The sequence below is a fragment of the Scleropages formosus genome, chromosome 4 (genome assembly GCF_900964775.1).
Source record: "Scleropages formosus chromosome 4, fSclFor1.1, whole genome shotgun sequence".
Taxonomy (NCBI): Eukaryota; Metazoa; Chordata; class Actinopteri; order Osteoglossiformes; family Osteoglossidae; genus Scleropages; species Scleropages formosus.
The window spans coordinates 6,410,503-6,431,951 of NC_041809.1; the positions used below are offsets into that span (position 1 = coordinate 6,410,503).

The following is a 21,449-nucleotide window of genomic DNA, read 5'->3' on the forward strand; positions in this document are numbered from 1 at the left end:
CCTTGCATTGAAAGGCTTGTTGCCGCGGCAACGGGAACACTCCGCAAGTTCAGCGAACAGATGGAGTCTGTGCAACAGGCAGCATATGTTCCAATAAGCTGCCGGGACACGGGCGCAGATGGAGGGTGCGAAGGCAAGCGAACGCTGAAACATAACCTGACATTTCCTCCTTGCTCGGCGCTCGCAACGCGCCACAACGGGACATTAGCCAGGAGGGACACAAACAACTTTGAAGGGCAGATTACCAGGACCCCGTTGGGTCCCTAGTCTTCTAGCACAAGTTAACCAAACTGAGCTGCGGCTGTGTGCCATTCAGTGTGTAGAGGAAGGGAGGATGCCCAGGATGCCTTTATGCCTTTATTCAAAGTAAAAAACATTTGCCCATAACTTCAGTCTCCAGGAGTTTGACAGCATTGTGCTTTATGGCAGATGAGATTTGCAGGACTTCACACATCAGACGTACGGAACACCGCAACAAAGTTTAAACTCTGGATCGGGATTTCTTTCTGTATTGGAAAAATGCGAAACCCGCATCCAAAAAGTGCAGCACCCAGACGGAGATGGGGACGAGCGAACACCTTCGTTTAGATGAGTCCAACCATCAAATGCAAGAGGAGACCTTCTGGGACCTCATGCGTGGGGAGGTGACCAGAGCTCTTGTTTCCTGCAAAGTCCTGCGTCACTTTGGCAAACTTTCTTTCTCTGTTGTTGCGAGGTGGCGGCTCGACGGGTGCGCGGAGGGTTGGCGGGGGGGATGCAGCGGGATTAGCCGCCCCGGGGGCCCTCGGCCTGCAGCCCACTCCTGGCACTCGATCAGCATGCAAAGTGTGTTTATGCTGTGTGACGGAGGGGCATGCAGGCCTGCTGGGGGTCTGCTGGGGGGTGTGCCGGTGGCGTGATGCCATTGGCCAGGGCTGCCGCACTGCTTGTTTGCATTCGCACGCATCAACCTCACAGCCCCTGTTCCAGGCCTTGCTTGAGCCATGTTCCTGCATTCTGGAGGAGGGGCTTAACTCTCATATGAAAAATGTGTGTATGTTGGGGTGGGTGGGCTGGCTACGTATCACTGAACTCTCATCAGCGATGAGAAACAGGGTGGATGGGGGTGGGCTAATGGCTCCTTGCTTCACCCCCCACCCCACCAAGGAATCCATTGCACATGGAATCTCTAAGGGATACACATAAATGTGACTTGTTAACGGACGAGCCATACAACACCAGTCCCGTTTCCTTGATTCACGGTCTCCCCACCACTAGACAATGCTCTGAAAATTTTTCACATGGTAGAAATAGAGTTCGATCCCACAACGGCGCACACACAACATGCCATTAAGAGTCACCATTTCACCCAAAACATGCAAGACGCGTCGCCTTTGTCGCCCCCGCTGGGAACGTACCAACACGGAGGGATGAAATAAGATGATACAGGTGAGCCAGGTGAGCGGTTCCGGCCCGACTCCCGGCGCCACCCCACCGCCGCGTGTCTGCACGGACGGGAATTCGCGGGTCCCGATCACGTACGCGTCCCTCGGGCCAACTACCACTTTATTTTCTGCATTGGTTTTTCACTCTTGGATGTTTTGAACAAGTTCATCCGCAATTGCAGCAAGTATAAATCTGGAACCGGTTCCTGAAACAAACCGTTGAAAGCGTATTTATAGCCAAGCGCTGGCACGACAGCTATTCTGGGTCCCTATGATTCAAGGTTAAGTTATTTATTTTCATTTTTTGTGTCCCTCCAGCAACTCACCATTAGACATGTAATATTTACAATATATAGTCTGCTCTTATTTTAGAGTTTGGAAATAATTTCAGATTTAGCATATGTGGAAACACACTTTCTGAAGTATATTTTCGTGGAGGGGCCTTTTTTTATGGTCCCTCGGTTCAATTCTCTTTAAGCTTAAGTGTTTTCTGAGCGTCCAGAAAAAAGTGAGGTTTTACTTTGCTCTATGACATGTTAGGTTTTATTCAATGAAAAGCATATGGATGTTAGTATTTAAAACCACAAGAATGAAAATTAATGACACAAAGAAAGTATAACAACTGCTGCAAACAGCAAACCTCCCCTCGCGTCTGCTGGCACATGTAAGCATTCGTCTGTGTGGACCACCACCCCCACCCCGCCCCCTCAGACCTCTTCCCACATCCAACTTTGCGGAACACAAACCCCAAACTCAAAGCAGTGGCCCTGCGGGATTCTTGGAGAAAGATCTGCAGAGCCGTCGGCTCCACTGCGCCGGCCCCACCCGCCCGCCCGCCGCCGCCGCTGCCGCTGCCGCTCTGCCGAGAAAACGAGAGAGGACAAGCGGCCAAAGCTCTGCCCGCTGCCCTCGCCGGACCGTCTTCCCTAGAGCTCTCGCCACGGCCTGCCAAACAACAAACACATGGCCCACCGCCCCTTCCGCCATCCCGGCACTCTGCCTGCGTGTGATGGGCACGACGGCCTTTTCGCAGCACCTCCAGCTTGGTCGCGCTCAGGCCTGACCGCAGCGCCTCCAGGCAGCTGCTATATATACCATTAGCACACAAGAAACTGCACCATAATTAAACGTGTGATGGAGGGCTTCTAAACTTAATTTTGGGAGGATGTGTTGTTGTGTTTCTCTCTTTTCTCATTTTTAATCAGCACATTGCCAATCCAGGCTTTGGGGCCCAGGCTACCCCCCAACACCCGCCCACCCCACCACCTCCCAACCCCCACAAAAGATCCAAAACAGAGACAGATGATGGCGTTTCCCTCAGCCTGATGTGGCAAAGAAACCTCTGTGGCACTCGTCAGCCAGCCGGGAACGAACTGTGGCAGGCGTGAGTCCCCAGCCCCCACCCCCAGCGCTGTCCTCTTAAGTGCAAATCACATTTCATACCCCCTCAATACGTCACTCGCCAGCTAAAACTGGCCAGTCACAGCTGTTTAAAGTCGATCCCCTCGGCAGTCGCGTTTGAAGGCGGTAATGCAGAAGCATGCTGGCAATCAGAAAACACGTTAAACTTTACGTCAGTCAAAATTTAAATGTGCTTCAAATCATTAATTCTGTCATTGATTTTGTGGATGATCTATTAAAAGCTTTCAGTCTACTGCAACTACAACTAACCCCCAGTCATGAGTAATATTAGAGAAAATGAAGTATTTCCATCCACATGGACACTTTTGCTGAATTGTACTATGAAGTATATGCATTATTGAAAGTGAGGTCAATTAAATAGTGTATCTCTTTTAACTTTCAGTCTATGAAGACAGCACACATGAAAATCCACACTGAAACAGAGCCCCTGGTGCCCATTCACCCCTTCTGGGTATCCAGGGTATCTTGCTGAGCTAGCTTGCTCTCTCACAATGGCTGCATTAACAATGAGGTTTAAAAAAGTCATTGGGGTCTAAATGCCCCTGTACTTCCTGTGCGGCCTCTACGCAGCGATGCTGCCAAGGTTAAGTCATCTGTTTGCATAGCTTTTGTTTTTAGTTCCAGGGTGCGTTAGGATTGTTGCCGATAAGGGAAGAGAAGGGAGGTTGGAACACTCGAGCCGTGGAACTTTCTCCGTGGCCTATTTCCTCTCCGGGATGCTTTATGGTGCTCGGGCCGAGAGGATGCGGTTCAGTCTCGCCAGCAAGCAGAAAGTGAAAAAAAAAAAAGAAAGTCCGCTCCATTGTGAATGAAAAATTGTTCCAGTGGATCAGAAGGAGATGCCCGAGTGTGGTGCTTACTTGATTATATGTTGCCTGTCCACCTATAAGGATAAGTCTAAGTCCTCCTCTAAATAATTTATGCAGTAAATCTGACAGAGTATGTGATTTGGAGAGAGGACACCGATTTGGCTGCGAGGTTAGCCAACGTGACGCCATGTTGCTTCTGCAAGGTTTCTGAGACCTTCAAAGAGCTCAGGCTGCAGGTCTCTCAAAGCACGCCCATCGGAAGTCAAACCTCTGAACCACAGATTCCTGAACTGCAGACCGTCAACTTTTTCACACGAGGAACATCAAACCCTCCATTACACCCCAGCTCCATCTTACTCCACTATCAACTGTTGTTGTTAAGGGGGCTGTTGTCTTTCATTTTTTCAGATGAAGCTCGACTAACACCTTTATTACCGATTTTGTTTGCTGACGTTAGGTCTAAAGCTGCATACCACTCTGTTAAACTGGGTCTAGTCAAGCCACATGAGTTGAAAGATAAGAGATCACACACACACACACACACACACACACACATTTTCAGAACCGCTTGTCCCATACGGGGTCGCGGGGAACCGAAGCCTACCCGGCAACACAGGGCGTAAGGCCGGAGGGGGAGGGGACACACCCAGGACGGGACGCCAGTCCGTCGCAAGGCACCCCAAGCGGGACTCGAACCCCAGACCCACCGAAGAGCAGGACCTGGTCCAACCCACTGCGCCACCGCACCCCCGATAAGAGATCATCTGGGACTAATTAGAGCATCTGGTGGACAGCCAGCCCCGCGTGGCCTGTCATTCCTTTCCGAGAGCTTCCCTTTTACTGTTGTTGCTTCCCACATAAAAACCAATAGCCTGAAATACTCTTGGAGAAAAGAGATCCATGAATAGCTGATACAATGGAGCCCTTTGACTGACATTGGGTCCCAAATGATTTTCTGAGCCCTGGCAGGTTGAGAAAGCTCAGAAGTAGACAAAAGCAGCCTTTGATCAGCACTTCGAACAGGTGTTTTCCCTAACACAGGATGGGTGGCGAAGTTAGTGCCCCACACAACTGCACTTTCACTGCCACACTAACAAAGACCCTCCAGGGGCCCCCGGTAATCTGCAACACAACGCTGTGTAGGAGCAACAGGTCTTAGCAGCTTTGCTAGCTTAAAATGCAGAAATGCAAAAAAAAAAAAAAAAAAAATCACTAAGTGTGAAGGGAGGTGTTGGGTGTTCAAACAACAACATTATGGGAACTTTTGAAATCTTTTGATTTCTAGAAATCTTTAAGATCTAGCAATACACCATGCAGAAAAAAACAGAACCAACCAGAATACAGGGTAACTCAAGCTACACTCTGTATCCCAATGTCCCCCTTCTCATTTTGATATGTTTCAAGCACCAGTTTCTTGCAGACTTTGGACACAAGTAAGACAAACTCCAGTCATACTGGTGCTTGCTTCAACTGTTATAATTCCTTTTGATGATCTATTACTGTCTCCTTCCTGCCTCTCAGACTGATACCCAGCTCAGCTCTGCTGTTTCATCTTTCAAGAAGGGAACCGAGGCATGTGATGACTCTCAGCATCGCTGCAATGCTATTGGAGGCCACAAATGTCCGTCAGCAAAAAACCAATCCTCAGAGCAGACTCCCTGGCCCGCAGGGTGTGTGTGTGTCTTTTTCCTTCTTTCTTGTGAGAAGCTCACCACAAGAAGCGGCAAGCTAAACCGGTGGTGGACGGGAGGGAGGCGAGACCAGGCGACGGCAGCTGTCGTTCCTCCGCATACGGCTCCCGGAGCTCATCCCCAGGACCTCTGCGGTGGGCCTTTCTTCTCAATCCGAGGATGCATGTCAGGGGCAATTGGGATGGGGATTCTGATGCTGGAGCCAGCTGCAATTAGGCAAAACCAAGGACAGAGGGAAGAAAACGACTGAAGAATTCCTTGACTTTTGGCAAAAACCGAAGAGCGGCATCTTTTCACGGGGAAACGACAGGCAAGAATTCTGGCACTGGCGTCTGTGTAGAACATCATGGATTTCAGAGAATCATCTGCCAGGAACACAAAGGGTCCCTTGTGGGACTGACAAGCAGGAGAAACTAGAGACTACATCTACAATGCCAGTCAGTTGTCTGCACTTTGAGCAGGCAAACGGCGGCTTGCTACCACGTTAACTAGTGCGCTAACCTTGTAGCAGCAGCCAGTGAATGCAGCCCTGACTGAAGACAGCCATGCAACACCATGTCACGTGCTAAGACCCTGTGAAGAGCCTGGAATGCAATTCAGTCAGTAGGTTACTTAATTTCGCTAAAGGCTATAGAATTAGGTCCCCCGGTGGCCCACATTTACCGTTTCAGTTTGCTTTGTGTTGTTTTAGGTGGTCAAACTAGCTTTACTCATTGTTCTGCTCATGCTCTCCATTTCCGCCCAATAAAAGCAGCCAGCGGACTAAGCTACATGACTTCCTGTTCCCTTATTGCTACCCAACACACTGGCCTGTGAGACTTTGGCACAAAAATAAACACAGGCATAATAACAAAAAGTACTCAAAATAAATCAATTTGTCAGAGTTTCAGTTATAGAGTTTCGTGGCTTTAGAAGGTAAAGATATGCATGCAGAACTAAAAGACTATGGCCTAAAATCCTAATTAGGATACAATTCTAGAAAGGCACTGAGATCTAAGCCCTGGAAGCACCTCAGAAAGGTCCATGTATTCATGGAAAGCCCAGAAAAATGTGTGTAATGAGAAGGATGACAGAGGAGCTTATAGTTTTCATGTTCAGTCAGTAGTGACAAATGTGAGGAAAAAACCCGAAAGGTCTTGGTTACATGAAAGTGAAGAGTGTTTCTCGGTCAAACCCACCGAGGAGCAAGGCGATACCGCTGCCGGTTTGGATGTCTTGACCGGCTGCCAAAGCCTGTAGCAGAACACAGAGCAGTTAATGGTAAATAAGTTACTAACAGTTCATTCAATTCACTCCCCTATTCTGTCATATTAATTTTCATTTTGAACCGCATAAAAGTGGTGTGGATCCACATAAAAAAAGACAAATGTAAAGTTATGCGTAAACAACTTTAGATCCCAATGATTTGAAAATACTACTGTGGAACTGTAGATAAAATACTCAGACTGCACTGTGAGTATGAGACTGTAACAGAGTTTTCTATGTAAATAAAACTCCAACCACCATTATCAATAACTGCTCATCCATTGTAGGGTTGCGGTGGCCCAGATCCTATCCCAGAATCACAGGGTGCGAGACAGAGCACACCCACCAGTAAATCGCATATGAAAAAACATTCCTACATAAAACATTCAAGTAAAACTCTGCATCACAAAGTTAACAACCAACTGCACACTGACTGCTGCGAAACTCTCCTTGTCTCCTTCTTCAACTAGCTGAACATGGTCTTGGTACCAAGACAGTGCTCACTTTGCAGCCACGGTAAATTACCCAGGATGCACTTCTCATTTTCTTATACTTGTTCCTTGAAGAGGCAGTTCTTGTTAAGCAGGGGGCACGTGCTAGTGGTTAAAAACCCGATTTTTATCACAAAGGGTTTGCCAGCATGTAAATGTCCTTCCTGGTACACTTTCATTATTACCCTGTGATTCGCACACCTAGCATATAACTACCATGATCCCTCCTCCCCTTGGGAGGCATGACGTACTGCTGACTTTCAGCACAAACTACAAATAAAGCTTAGACCTTTCCATTTCTAATTTATCATTTGCAGAAATGTCAAACTGGGCAAATGACTGGGTTCACCAAGTCATTAAGACTGTAGGTTGGAAAAAAAACCAGCAAACATGTGGCCCTTTATAACTGGTGCTGAGCAAATGCTGGACTTCCCTGCCACAGCCCCACATTTCGCTGCACTTTTACCCCCACATTTAGCGGGTTTTCCATTCTCTCTCTTGATTACAAGCTCCAGGACCTGCTCATTCTGTCAGGCTGAGCAAGGTGAGCGCTGTCGTGACCCGCTGACTCATCGGTAGCCACCAAGATTGAAAGCAACCCAGTTCACAAGGTTGCCTCTGGGCAGTGTATCAAAAACCCGGTCAGTATCCGAACTTTTAATGGCACTCGGAAATTGGCTCCATGCTTTCTATGTTTTTCTACTTTTTACATCAATTCAATTTAGTGTTATAAAGCGCTCTTCTCTCACAGTGACACAGAGCGATGAACAAAGGGTATTTTGACTATTATTCTACAGAAACCATTGGGGGATAGGCTTGGGACTACCACCACCCTGTAGAGCACAACCAATTGATCAAAACAGGGTAAAGAAAAATTGCTAAGGTAAATGATCATTGATGCAAAGTGATGGATTAATCAAGTGCTTTTTGTACAAATTTGTATAAATTCTTGTATAAATGCCAGGTCTTTGACAGAAGCGGGAGTCAAAGGCTCTTGAAAGGCATGTTTCACGCCAGCTGGGTGGTTTCGACACGCAGCCATTGTCTAAAGTTGTTTGACGGAGCGTGCTGCTTCTTTCCATTTCAGAAAATTTACAAGCCTTCGCAGTGGGGGCCCTGGCTGTCGGAATTCATTTATTGTTGTTACGTGGTTGATTACTTCTGTCAGCCCCTGTCATGTTTGTTCAGACACTAGGCCCGCCCACTTCCTCCCCCCCTCCAGCCAATCGGCGACCCGCTCTTTTCCAGCCTCCAGCCAATCGGGAGGCCCTGCTGGTGGTACCTTGCCCGCGGACTCTGGTGCCTCTCATCTGGGGCCAGTTGTTTTGTGGAGGAGAACAATTCTGCCCAGCACTTTTCATGAGCTGGGGTCTTCTGACTCCGGCACCCGTTGGTTTCCCCAGGGACGCTTCAAATATTCAAATGCAGTTTTAATTACATGGTCAGAATGTTTCTTCAGTATAAATATTCACTGCTAGGCAGAAACTTGAGGAAGCATCCAAAACGCCAACCATGCAATTCCCTGCACCCCAGAGCGCCACCGCTATCTCCCCACAGCACTGGAGCAATGATTACTAGTCAAGCCTGGGACGTAAATTAAAGACATACCTTTTTATATGTCTACTGTGAGCACAGGAGGAGTGGCATATTCAAACTGCTGTGTATGAAATTTCATAAGCTGAAATTCCCCAGTCAAGGGGAAAACAACTGAAATAAATGTCTGCTCTGTTACATGGGTATCGGAAACACGGATGTACACACGCAAACCCAACCCACATGCATTACTTGTTTCTGTACCTCATAACTGAAGTCACTGTGGTACTGTTACCGCTTTCTTTCATCATTCTTTCTACTTACAGTAGTGAAGATGCTTGCTGTTCAATACATACCATGCTCTCCTGCTGAATAACAGGGTATCAGCAATTTTACATCGTTTTATTTTTGTTCCCCATATGTCATTCTGAGATAACCATAACCATTTGGATTTTGAACTTACAACTGTCATGGCCACTTTAAGATCCCTCAGAGTGTGATACAGTATTTGCGCTTTTAACTATTCAACTGGTGTTAATGCAGTTATTCGGTTTGATCTGTTGCTCCCAAATCACTTCATTAGGTGGGATAACCTGCAATAGTATCATTCAGAAACACTGAGAACAAGCGAGAGGTGCACAGAACTCATCAATCACCCCTGCAAGCAAACGACACTAGCGCTACAAATGAATGAGCAGGAGAACAAGAAGAGAGGAAAGGCTGTACCCAGAACAGAAACAGAGCACAGCTCGTGTGTTGCTTGACGGCGAGAGAACAAACACATGGATGCAATTTCTGTTGAGCTTTTTTCCTAATTGACAAAAGAACCGCAGGCGCTGGATACCAGTTTTGGTGGTGGTTGTGGGGGTGGGGGGTTTGCAACAACCCCCACATTATAATTTTGTTGTCTTGTTATGTTACTTAATATAGATCGAATCCTATAAAAGGAAACCCAGAATTATTCTCGTTATGACAAAGCATCCTGGATATCCCGAATTATGTACAACCGGAACACTGAAGGGAGCCCAGCGCCGAGGCTCAGATGGACTCCAGATTGCTAGATAGTTTTTCCCCCCGCAAGGGGCACCCTCAGTCCCGCACGGTGCGGTGCATATCCTCCACTCTGATTCCTCCTTTTATTTATAGCATATGGATAATAGTAATAATAACAGGCTTGCATTTACGAGCCTCGGCTATCAAGGAAAACAGAGGCTGGTCTTTGAAGAAACCCTTCCTGAGTTTCAGGCCAGACTAAACACAACTTCTCTTTCAACAGCAGAATGAGCAAACAACGGCAAATATCGGCGCGGGAGGAACAGCGGGGTTGTCAGTGAATGGTAACAGTCCTTGTCTAACTGTCTCTGTCTGAGATCAGGCCAAACACCGGACCCTGTTACAGATTTCACGTTAGCGGAGCTGGAGACGATGGTTTGTGTTTACAAATATGGGAAATAAAAACATATAAAACAACACAGCTCCTTCTTAAAAGCCACACTTCAAGTGGTAGAAACGTGTGCTCTCACCAGCTACAGCTGCCTCGGCCCTGGGTGGGATGACTTTGCCTCGTCGCATGCAAACCCCCAAAACTACCTCCCTCAGATGCTGGAAGAGTGATAACTGGGATGCCTGGAAGGAAGATGAAGAAAGGAACGCCAGCATGATGAAAATCCTCACCCACCTGAGGAAAGCCCCACATTACCTGCCCCCTGCCAGGCCAGCCACTTACGTCGCCTTCAAGCAGCTCCTCTTCTGGACTACCGGAGTGGGCGAGCAAGTACTTGGAATGGAAGAGCACGCCGTCAAAGGTCTTCCATGGCATCAGATCATCCATCAGAAAGGGGTAGCCACAGGCACTGTTGGCTGTAGCAAGGACGCTCAGCCCCCGCACGAATAGGGACCCAAGCTGGACAGCTCTGGAGTCCACATAGCTGACCTACAGCGGGGGGGACAGTGTGAAAACTCAGCCAAGGACCATCACCTGACCTGATCTTGGTGTGAGCTGGGTAGGGGGGTCCTCAATGAGCCTGTCAATAGACTCCTCCCACCCAGAGGTGGGTATTTCACATACGAGGGGTCACCAACAACCTGCAAGAAGGAAGTAGATGGAGCTGCTCGAGTTACCAGCGAGGCAGATGTTCCCTGTGTTTACTCTCAGGGCCTCACCTGGGAGGCCAGCTGCCAGCTGATAAGAGCATGTGATAAGGCCTCTCCACCTGCTCTGCACTCAAAAAATGCTGAACCAAAACAAACAGAGCTGCTGAAGACCAGGCTATGATAAGGTTGCCCTTAGTTCATGCCCTTGAGCCAAACAGCTTCAAACAACGCATTCTACTCACATTTTACTAGGTATGTGTTCTCAAACAGTACAGGAACGTTTTATTGACATGGCTTATGGTAGCAGCTGCTGCACTACGGGAGCTGGTAAATAATCAATATGGATTCACCTGCCTGCTGTTCGTGGGGATAAATGAGAAAGAGGGCAGGCAGACGCTCATCTGTGATTCACTAATTAATCACAATGTCATTATTTGCTAATGCATCTTGTCCATAATGAAGGAAATATGTTAAATACATTTTCTGACATGGAATCCCGGTCAGTAGCACTTGGGAAAAGAACAGTGTCTCTGGTGGTCCCAGCGAGAGAGTACGGACCAGCTGCTACTCAAAGGCACTTTAAGGCACCCTTACGGCCCCCTCCTCATCCAAACACCAACCACCCCACCAACCAGATTCCTGCACAGTCGGCATGTGTCTGTTTTTGGGGAACGCCACCCCTCTCTTTTCATTGGCCACTGAGATGCAGAGGTGTGCAAGACCAACTCAACCACTATGTCAGTTATTCACCGTTCCTCTCCAAACATCATACGGGCATCTCCCCTTCACAGCTGCAGTTCCAGCTGCTGCCACAAAGATCTTCTCCCCAGCTGCCCTGGACAACAACAGGCAACACAGGCTTGACAGGGAACGCCTACTCATTTGGCCAGCATTCGGTGCCTTTCAAATAATGAACTAGACCATTTAAGTTATATTATAGTATTACAACATATTCACAGCACGTGTTTACAAACACAATTTTCATCTTTTAATTGGGCATTTTTGTCTTATTTGTTTGTTATTTACAATTAATTTTTAAATTTCAGTTTCCCATGAATTTTTATAGGTAAACTGCAGAGCTCTGGTGCTGATAAAATAATCAGATCCAGGAATCATTACAGGCATAAAGTTAATACATCATTTCTTTTTTGATTACAAATCTGGATGTAACTAGTTTGGGTGTCAATTTTTACCCACCTATGAAATGTCAAGAAAAGTCACTATGATCAAATGGCACAGAATTACACTAGTGGGATTTTCTCAAAATATTTTCAATTTAATAATTTAATATACTCAGGTATTTATTAGGAGTATTTTTTATGTCATGCTTGGCTCATTTTTAAGATTAGTTTGAAAACTGCACAGCAGAGGCGGTCTTTAAATGGTTTAATGTGGACCAGCCTAAGCCACCTAGAGCTGTCCCATTCACGACTCTTATTGTCCCGTGGATTTGCTATCTGAGACTAAGAGGCGCTATTATCCCTGAGCAGAAGGCCGGTGCTGCGCTCCTTTATGCAACGGCATCCTCTGGCCGGACCGGGGAGGGCATTCTCTCACTCTGAGAAGCCCTGCGGGGGGAGATTAGGGAGAGGTATCAGGCAGGCCCCTCGAGAGTCTGTGCCATCTGTCCCCTTCTCTTCCCCCCAACCCCCACACACTCCTTCTCTTCTGAGATTTCAGGCAGATGTGACAGTATCACCCCTGATGGGGTGCAACAATAGCCCCGGTGACAGGTGCGTGTGCCCCCCCCCGACACTCCCGCCCACCACAGCCATCCCCGAGGCAGATGAGAGACTAGTTGGCCTTGTGTACTTTCATCTGTCCAACAGCGGGGCCATCGTTCTCCATCCCAGCCTCCCTTACTCACCCCCCTCAAGGCCCCACCTCCCTGCCCAACTCCCCCCAGAGTCCACCCATTCAACACCTGCTGCTGCTGTGCGCTGGCTGCACACACAAACAAACGCTGTACGAGCACATGTGTTAGAGCACGTCGCGCTACTTACTAATGACACACACTCACGCGCGCTTTGTGGAGACTTTCGGTGGCCCACTTCAAAACTTTTTTAGCAACCTAAATGAACGTTTCTTTTTTCACTTTTTAGGGAAATTTCTAGAATGTTCACTCCTTCAAGGTTTTGTATCCTTATCCTTGGTTATACTGGAAATACTTGGAAAACGGGAGCCTGCACACACGAGCATACCCGCTTACTCAAGCAAGACACACAGCTACAAACGATGAATAATTACTAGTCAAACAAGACCATTCATACACTGTCAACACCACTAGAGAAGAATTCACAGACAAAAAAAACTGTTAAAAATACATTAATGGGGGGCTACGGTCTACAAGGGGCAAAGATGAAAAATCCTTCAACTTCCCACCTGCCAACTTCTTTAAGTGGGATTCCATGTCAGCCTTCAGAGCCTTGATCACAGAAGGTATAATGGAGCAGAGGGCTGCTGATGAGTGCATTCTGGAGCGGAATTAACTGATCTCTCTCTTCTGGTACCTTTCTACAGGTTGCTGTTAGCTAGTCTAGGAAGGTGCTCACAACACTGAACCTGACTTGTGGCTGACATGCAGCACTGCCTACTTGAACTGCCAGCCTGGCCCCACACCTCACAGCACCCGCAGAGGGCTCACCCCAAGTGTACAACTGGAAGATGTTCCAGGTGCAGTAAATCAGAGGCCTGTTTCCTGTATGTCACCCCCAAGGCTCTAATTTGTGCCCCTCTCCTTGCTATCAGCGATTATCTCGTCCAGGGGAAGCGCTATCAGTAAGGAAGGAGGAAAACCACAGGCCATCCTCGGCCACTGGAGCCCGGAACAAAAGGCGGGATGGGTTTCAATTAGGGCGGGAGCACTAGTGGCGTTGTGGTCGCTAGCGGGAGGGGACGGCACAAGGCACATTGCCGCAACCTGGGTCTCTGCTTCAGGCCAGAGCGGGAGCAGCTGACAGAGGGAATGTCACAAAAATGCCCAAGTGTCCACGCACTGTGCCATTTCCCTTCACAACAAGAAACAATTTCTCTTGGGGACCTGCTGTTTTGGAGGGAAATGCTCTCCTTCCATGTAAGAGTCTCCAACATCTTGCTCAAGCTCTCGCAGGATTAAAAACGCAGCATTCCAGAAAAATTTGGGTTATTCTCTTTGCTTTGTTAGTTTCTCTTCTGTGTTTATCCATTTAATGTTTTTAATGTTTCTTAACATGTAATACTCTTGATAGAAGAGAATTTATGAAACAAAATTAAAATGACTGAAGGCAAATATGCCAGAGTACTGTCATTATATTCATGTATTCAGCTTATGCCTTTCTCCAAAGCGATTTGATGGCTGCTTGGTGATCCCACACACGAGAGGTCCAAAATCAAAAGCTAAAAGATTCTGGGTTCTGGCTTGACAGTGATTGAATGATCTCCTTCTGTCCCTCAGAATTGCTGAATCCCTCTCAATGTTCACAAAGAGTCTCAAAAAACATCTCTCAGACTTACTTCTCACCGGATCTCCTACCACCTCCATAAATTTACATTATATCATTTGTCAAAAATACCTTTGTACTTTCTACCAATTCCATATGCAGCATCCACTGTAATGTATGATGGTTTGAACGATGACATCAGACAAACTAACTATACTACATTCAGATGTCTTTATCTGTATCACTGTCTGTTGGTGAAATCCACTTTTGCTTTCTCTGGATTGTATGTTGCCTTGGGAAAAAGAATCAGTTGAATGAATAAATGTAAGATGTAAGCGTTAAGTTATTTACAATTTTTTACTCATTCATACAGCAAGGTAATTTTTTGCTAGAGTAATTCAGGGTAGTAACCTTGCTCAAGGGTCCTTTGATAGGAAAGAGCTTGTTGTGACCAGTATGCAATCTTCTGTCTCTAGAATTACCAGATGTAAATAAAAAAATTAAAAGACAGGAATTAAAAACATGTTACAATAAACATGAGTCTCTCCATACTGGTCTAAAGGAAGAATTTTGGGAAAGCAATGATCGCAAGAGATTAGATATGAAAACACACAGAGGTGGACCACCTATGCAGTAATCCAGATGACCTTTCTGCTCAGTGCGAATGGTCAGATAAAGGAGATAAAACGGGTGTGAAAAAGGCACACAGGCCAGAAAGCATTTTGTGACAATCGCGACCAGTGACCAAAGAGGCTGGGAATGCAGGGAATGCCAGTTCAGCCTATCACAGCACGCACAGAAGAGGACAGAGAGGATGGGTACAAGTCACCAGCTACAATGCATTTAATGTCACCGTCAAGGATGTTAGAAGGTACCGCTGCAAACACAGATGGAGATGCCCTGCAGATACCTGATCCCCCTGGGCTGTTTATTCATACACATCTCCAAAAGCAGGCACTGACACCACAGTAGTACACTGCCTTCGACTGTGCCAACAGCTGCACTAAATTAAGGCAGAAATTAACTAAAATAGACTGACACATTAAAGCAAATTGCCACTTCTCTTTTCAGTCTTGTAGTTCTTTTCTTTTAACCCTCCAGAGAAGTTATTGCAATGCCAGTCCCTTGTATAAACTCAAGCAGGTGCCATGCTTGTGGAGCTTAACTGCTGAGCACAGGCAGCCAAGAATAGTAAAATAAACCTGGCCAAAATAAATCTAGGTGGGTTCAACAAACTACCTCATTTTATTTGTTCCTCGGTAGAAAAAGAGGGGGGCAAATGTGAAGAGAGAACAGTCACGTAAAAGTGAAGGGTGTACTCATGGCTCACATTAGTACGGAGCAGCTCAGCGTCTGTCTTGAATCCGAGGCAGACCGCCTGGCTCAGGAAAGCATCCACATCTTCCAAACAAAGGTGACTGTCCTGCAAAACAGCAAAGAGTCCATTCAAGAAAACAATAATAAATACAATAATAATCTTTATTTTTAAAGTATCATTTGTAGCAAAGAGCAGCTCAAAGTGCCTTTAAAAAAGAAAACAAAATAAATATGGATAAAAAAGAACGGAGGAAAAAAGAATACATTACAATAAAAGTATCTGAAATAAAATCACAAGAAATCAATTTAAATAAATTAACAGGAAAAACTGATACACAAAAAAAAAAAAATCCATTCATCCATCCACTCATCCTGTCTAAAACAGGGTCACAGTGAACCGGAGACATAGGGTGCGAGGTAGGGTACAGCCGGGATGGCATGTCAGTCCATCACAAAACAATCACACGCCTGATACATGTCTTTGCATTGTGGGAGCATCGAGAAAAAACCTATATGAATACAGGGCAAACACGCAAACTCCACACATGCTGGATTTAAACATGTCTGGATTCACACCAAAATAATTAAGCAAACAATCTTCCAGAGAGAAACAAAACACCGTGTCAAAGCTGTAATTTTCCCTACTTGTAAGGCAAGATATGTGACAAGGCAAACAACGGCTATCAGTGGCGGATCCAAGCGGTCGCCAGTCTCAGCCAAGTCCTGCAGGTCAAAGATGGCCAGGAATGTGGACATGCGAAGACCTTTCACGTCTGGCTTTGTCCCAAACCACAGGACTTTCAGATCTGGATGTCCTCCTAGGGGACAGAGGACGCCAAACACACCCTCATTCTCATGAAAAAGTTTATTATACCACCAAAACCTACTAGGAGGAAAACACTGATATGGTAACAAGAATGCATGAAATGCCCTCATTTGCTGTAACAGGAAAGGATGATAGATTGGTGAAATAGGTAATAATGGATGCAGTAAAAACAACCCTACTGCACAAATGGTTAAATCCCTCGAAGTAGCTTCATACAAAAAGCTAATAGGAGTTCACTTTGGAGAAAAGTAATAGTTAGATTAATAAATTATAAGAAATGTGCATAGAATGTGATGTTATGGCTAATTCAAGTACAGGATGTTAAATGAGGACATGATGACCTCAAAACATAATTATGACTGACATGGCACTTTGACTTAAAACAATACCTGGTAGACTGAGAGAGCATGGAGACACTCTATCTGGCTCTTGCAATGGATTCATGGGGGAGACAAACCATTCTTTGACCACGGGGGGTGTGAATCCACTACCTGGTAAACACAGAAACACACATATAAAGACACACGAACACCTGTGAGGAGAGGGGTCTGGTGAAAACGTTTCAAGCTTTAACTTACTGGAAAAGCAACATGAACATTTCAAACAGCCACACACTGTATACAGGACTTTGGGGACGTGGCCAAGGTTAACAGAAAAATAGACACTCACTTCCTTGTGTTTGCACTGGCAGCAGGATGCCGTAGATGCGTTCTCTCGCTGGTCGGTACAGCATGGCTTGGGGTGGGAGCTCTGCATCTTTTGCATCCTCCAGGGTATTACTGCACTCCACAACGCCGTCGTGCAGCACATTATAAACCATGAAGCTCTCACAGTTTATGTGCTTCTCCTTGGAAGCCTGTGAAATGCAGTGGAGAAAATGATAATCATGAGACAGAAACTACACTTACTGATGGTACTTTCCTAAGCTTCTTCACGGTTCTTAAAAGTTTACAAGTGACAAGAGCAGTGACTGCTAGGAGTTATGGCCTAGCTGGCCTATTTAAGCAGTAATGTCATACTGACATACAAATGGCTTTCCGATGTTAACACATTACCTTCAGTATATCCGCATCCAAGTACCTCTCAAACAGAAAGGATGAGGTAGAGCAGGGGAGGTCATGGTTCACCCAGGGTGACTCCTGACCTGGAAGCACATAGGACTGGACTCCATCTTCCAGAATAGCTCGGTCTTCATCTGAGAGAGGAAGCAGGGCAATCCCTTGGGACCCCTGCTTGAGGATGTGGGAACGATGCTGCCGGACAAACTCTGCCACAGCGAACACCTTATCAGCTTGAGGGAAAGACCCTGAAGAAGTCCTACAGTACTCTGCTATGCAGTCCCTGCGCAATCGCTGCAGCCGGTGCTCTGGAACCACGTCGTTACCCAGCATGCACGCCAGCAGTGGAAGGTCACTGATGTGGAGCCGCAGCGTACTGCAAAGCCTCTCCCTGGAAAACAGTATAGTGGTCATCCTGCTGAGCTGCAGCTTGGCAATGGACAGGTAGGGAGCACTGTCAAAGATCAGGAAGTCAGTGTCCTGTCCCAGGATGCCCATGCAACCGTGGTGATGGGCATAGCTGGCTACCTCATAGTCAGCCTCACACACTGTTGTCCAGGTCTCCTGGCCCAGGGACTTGAGGGCCACACGGGAGAAGGTGGCCAGCCCTGGGGGGAGGCAAAACATCTCCCTGCCTGGCTGTCGCCCATGGTCTCGGATGTGGCGGAAGACAGCAGCAATCTCATCGTTGACCCTCAGCCGCCGCTTCACCCACTCAGCCCGCTTTCTCTCCTCCACAACCCCATCGAAGAAGAAGACCAAGCGGATGCCTGTTGCAGTGAACACGCCCACAAACTCACGCAGGTGCTGCAGGTACTCCCTCCACTGGCCACCATGCACCCAAGCCTGGCACTTGTACCAGTGTCTCAGACAGGCCATGCCATCCACTGCCAGCGTGGGGGGCATGCTGTGGCCAGCCTGCCGGTAATTCGTCGCCATCTCCTGCAGGTCCACCGGCACGCAGACATCTGGGCAGCAGTTCTCCACAAAGCCCTGAAGACCTTTCACTCCCATCTCTGCAGTTCACGGATAAACATTAAGCTGCTACAAGCTCCACCTGAATGATCTCCACCTGGAGGAGAAGATACAATCACATACTGCCAGCAGTGAGAGAGCATCCTGTGAACCTCTACAGTCATTAGAGTAGCTTTAAAGACCGTAGGGGGGCACGTTGGTGCAGTGGGTTTGGCCGAGTCCCGCTTGGGGTGCCTTGTGATGGACTGGTGTCCCGTCCTGGGTGTGTCCCCTTCCCCTCCAGCCTTATGCCCTGTGTTGCCAGGTTGGGCTCCGGTTCACCGCGACCCTGCTTGGGACTAGCGGTTTCAGACAATGTATGTGTGTGTAAAGACTGTAGTTTATTAATACATTTTACGTTTAGAAAGTGACCTACAATGAGTCACTCATCCATACAACAGTGAAACACACTGTCTCGGTTTCACACTCTAAAATCTGGGTGATTTTAGGGTCATCAATGCAGTTGAACAGTGTGTCTTTCGACAGCAGGAGGAAACCCACGCAAATATTCAAACACCAAACAGGCTGAGCGGTGATCGAACCTACATCCTCGCCCATCACCCAGGCGCTGTGAGACAACAACACTACTCGCTGTGCCACCGCGCCGTCTGAGAGCATGACGCTATCATCAGACTGGCTGTTAATGTATTGAAGGGTGTCTGACAAAGTTCTGTTATTTTAGCAACTGTTGCACTTTGGACAGGAAGTGATTGCAGAAAACATGTTTTAAAAAGGAAAAGGACTTGGCCAAAGACTGCGGCATAGTGAGCAATGAGTATTCTTTACTGGACTTAAGTTGAGGCAACATTTGGTTCTGTAGATTGTTTTATTTTTTGTGTCGTTTCAATATGGCATAACCTGTGCTGCTGATTCAGTGAGGAAAAAAGTCGTCACACACAGACGTGTATTCTGTATTTATACAAAACTGTGACTGGTTCATTTGGTGAAATATGACACGTGGGCTGCACTCAGTCATGTGTCTGCATCCAAAACGCTCCTTCTGTTGATGTAAATCGGCAAAAAAACAGTTTTTTGTATTGTTCTCTAACGTGACGTGACGTTTTAGCTACTGTCTGTGCTAGCTAAATCATGAGTAAATGTTACTTCTTTTTCTACCAGGCTTCTATTCCGCCAAACGTCAATCTAAGCACAACTTTGAATGATTAACAAGGTTCCATAAGCATAGACTGCAAAGCAGATATTCAGGTGGAAACGTGAAAAGGACTCGGCAGATCGTTTGTTTACAAAGCGAACTTGGACCTACCTATAAGACAGGAAGTAAGTCCACAGCCGAGTGACTGCAGGAGCGCGGAGTGGAGCAACACGCGGCTACTGAATGCGCGCACGCCATTGGGGCTCCACCGGCACGTGACAAGAAGGACTTCCGCTTCCGGCATGAGAGCGATTGTCTTGTTCGCGGAGGAACTGCAGCGGAGCAATGAATTATTATTATTATTTTAATTATTAGTTGTTGTTGTGTCGATGGTGCTTTTTATTCAGATTGGCATAATATTTGGCTCATTTGTACAGCAGCGTATTTTAGTCCAAGTGAACGAGAGTGGCACCAACTCACTCCATAACGCCGGCTTTTTCCTGCTGGCCGATATTCGTGCATACTAGTGATTCAGCAGCTTCTTACACCTAAATTTTCAGTTCTGCAAAATACATGTTATTTTAAACACTTCAACCTTCCTGCGTTGGTTTAACTTGAGTTCAGTGTAACTTAATTCAACCAGCATGTAACTCTTTTAGCCCGTAAATAAATATCCTGCTTAAGCCTTTATTTGTTTTCCTCATTCACACAGATTTCAGCCGAAATAACAACATACGTTTTAGAAAACTAAAAAAAAAATAAGCTCTGGAGCCATAAAATGCATCTGGTTTAACCTTACGGGAAAGTCACAGCCCCTCTGTGTCACGCGTCAGGCGCGAGACTCACGCATTCAGGCAGCGTGTCACGCATCGGGGGCGAGACTCACGCATTCGGAGCGGCTGTCACGCTCGCGCATAACTATGGGGCTTCTAAGCCATCCAAGAGAAAGCTCTGGACGGGTGTGCCTCTAAAACTGTGGGGTTTCCGGCAGGTAATGCCAGATTCACCCCTTCACACCCACAGCAGCAGCTGGACCCTCCAGATGCGCGTGTCTCACAGCCGACAACACACACATCTGGGGGCACCTCTTTTCAGTTTACTCACTGAAGTTCGGTTTTCAAACCTCGGGCTCTGTACACCTTTAGAACTGTACTGTTTTAATGCCACTCACTTGGGCACTAGTCTATTATCGCACAAAACAGAAATGATGAATTATTGTCTGTGCTGATCTGTAACCAGGGAAACTCTGAAACAGCCAGTTGTGGAGCTGCTCCCATTTTTTCACTGATGAAAAGGGCCATAACAGCACATGCCTCCACCCTGCCCCCACCTCGTCCCCGAGAGTTAAGACGAATATATTTGGTTACTTTGTGCGCACAAAACCCATTCACTGCGACCGTGTCTTGCGACGTGTGAATAGGAGGAACATATGTGCCCCGTTACTGCAGGTGCCTGCATCTGTTCATCTGTGGCCAGATGCTCGCAGGGACAAGGGAAGTCACTTTAAAGGGACATCGCCTCCGTTTCAACTCCCCCTTTCACAATTTCGCAGTCCCACGATCGCTCAGAATGCAGCCTCATTAAAAGAAATTACTTTGGCATTAATCCGGAAATGGGTAAATAAGTGTCACTGCACTCAGGTTCTATTTTCTACTCTAACTTCCAATTAATATGTTGAATCTTAATTAACACCGGTATACCCATTTAATTGACATATCATAATATGTTCTACTGTTAATATTATCTAACTGAGAATTAGTTATCAGAAATAGTCAGTTGAGAAACTGTGTAAAATTAGACTGAATTTACATGACCAACAGGTTACGAAGGGTAATCAGTGTAAGCATAAATGTTATTCTCCAAATCTTTCATATATATATATATAATATCGTGTATTAAAAAAATACAATATATGTGTGTGATGTTTTTTTCTGTCCTGAACAGATGAGATTTGCACTGCAGACACGTTATGAAGTTTACGTTGTTATTAAACTGCGCGCTATTCTAAAGCGT

General features: G+C 46.6%; 1 protein-coding gene across 1 annotated transcript; it reads right to left on the reverse strand.

The window, feature by feature from the left end:
* Window positions 1–4,829: 4,829 nt before the first annotated feature.
* fam120b (family with sequence similarity 120 member B) lies at window positions 4,830–19,678 on the reverse strand. Its single transcript, XM_018749516.2, has 11 exons — window positions 19,608–19,678; window positions 17,327–18,401; window positions 16,941–17,127; window positions 16,661–16,762; window positions 16,091–16,263; window positions 15,459–15,551; window positions 10,342–10,548; window positions 10,139–10,241; window positions 8,365–8,490; window positions 6,525–6,579; window positions 4,830–5,552 (listed from the first exon to the last, which is right to left on the reverse strand). Exons 2-11 carry the CDS (start codon window positions 18,341–18,343, stop codon window positions 5,513–5,515), a joined length of 2,103 nt encoding a protein of 700 aa, XP_018605032.1. The 5' UTR covers window positions 18,344–18,401; window positions 19,608–19,678; the 3' UTR covers window positions 4,830–5,512.
* Between the last annotated feature and the right edge of the window lie 1,771 nt (window positions 19,679–21,449).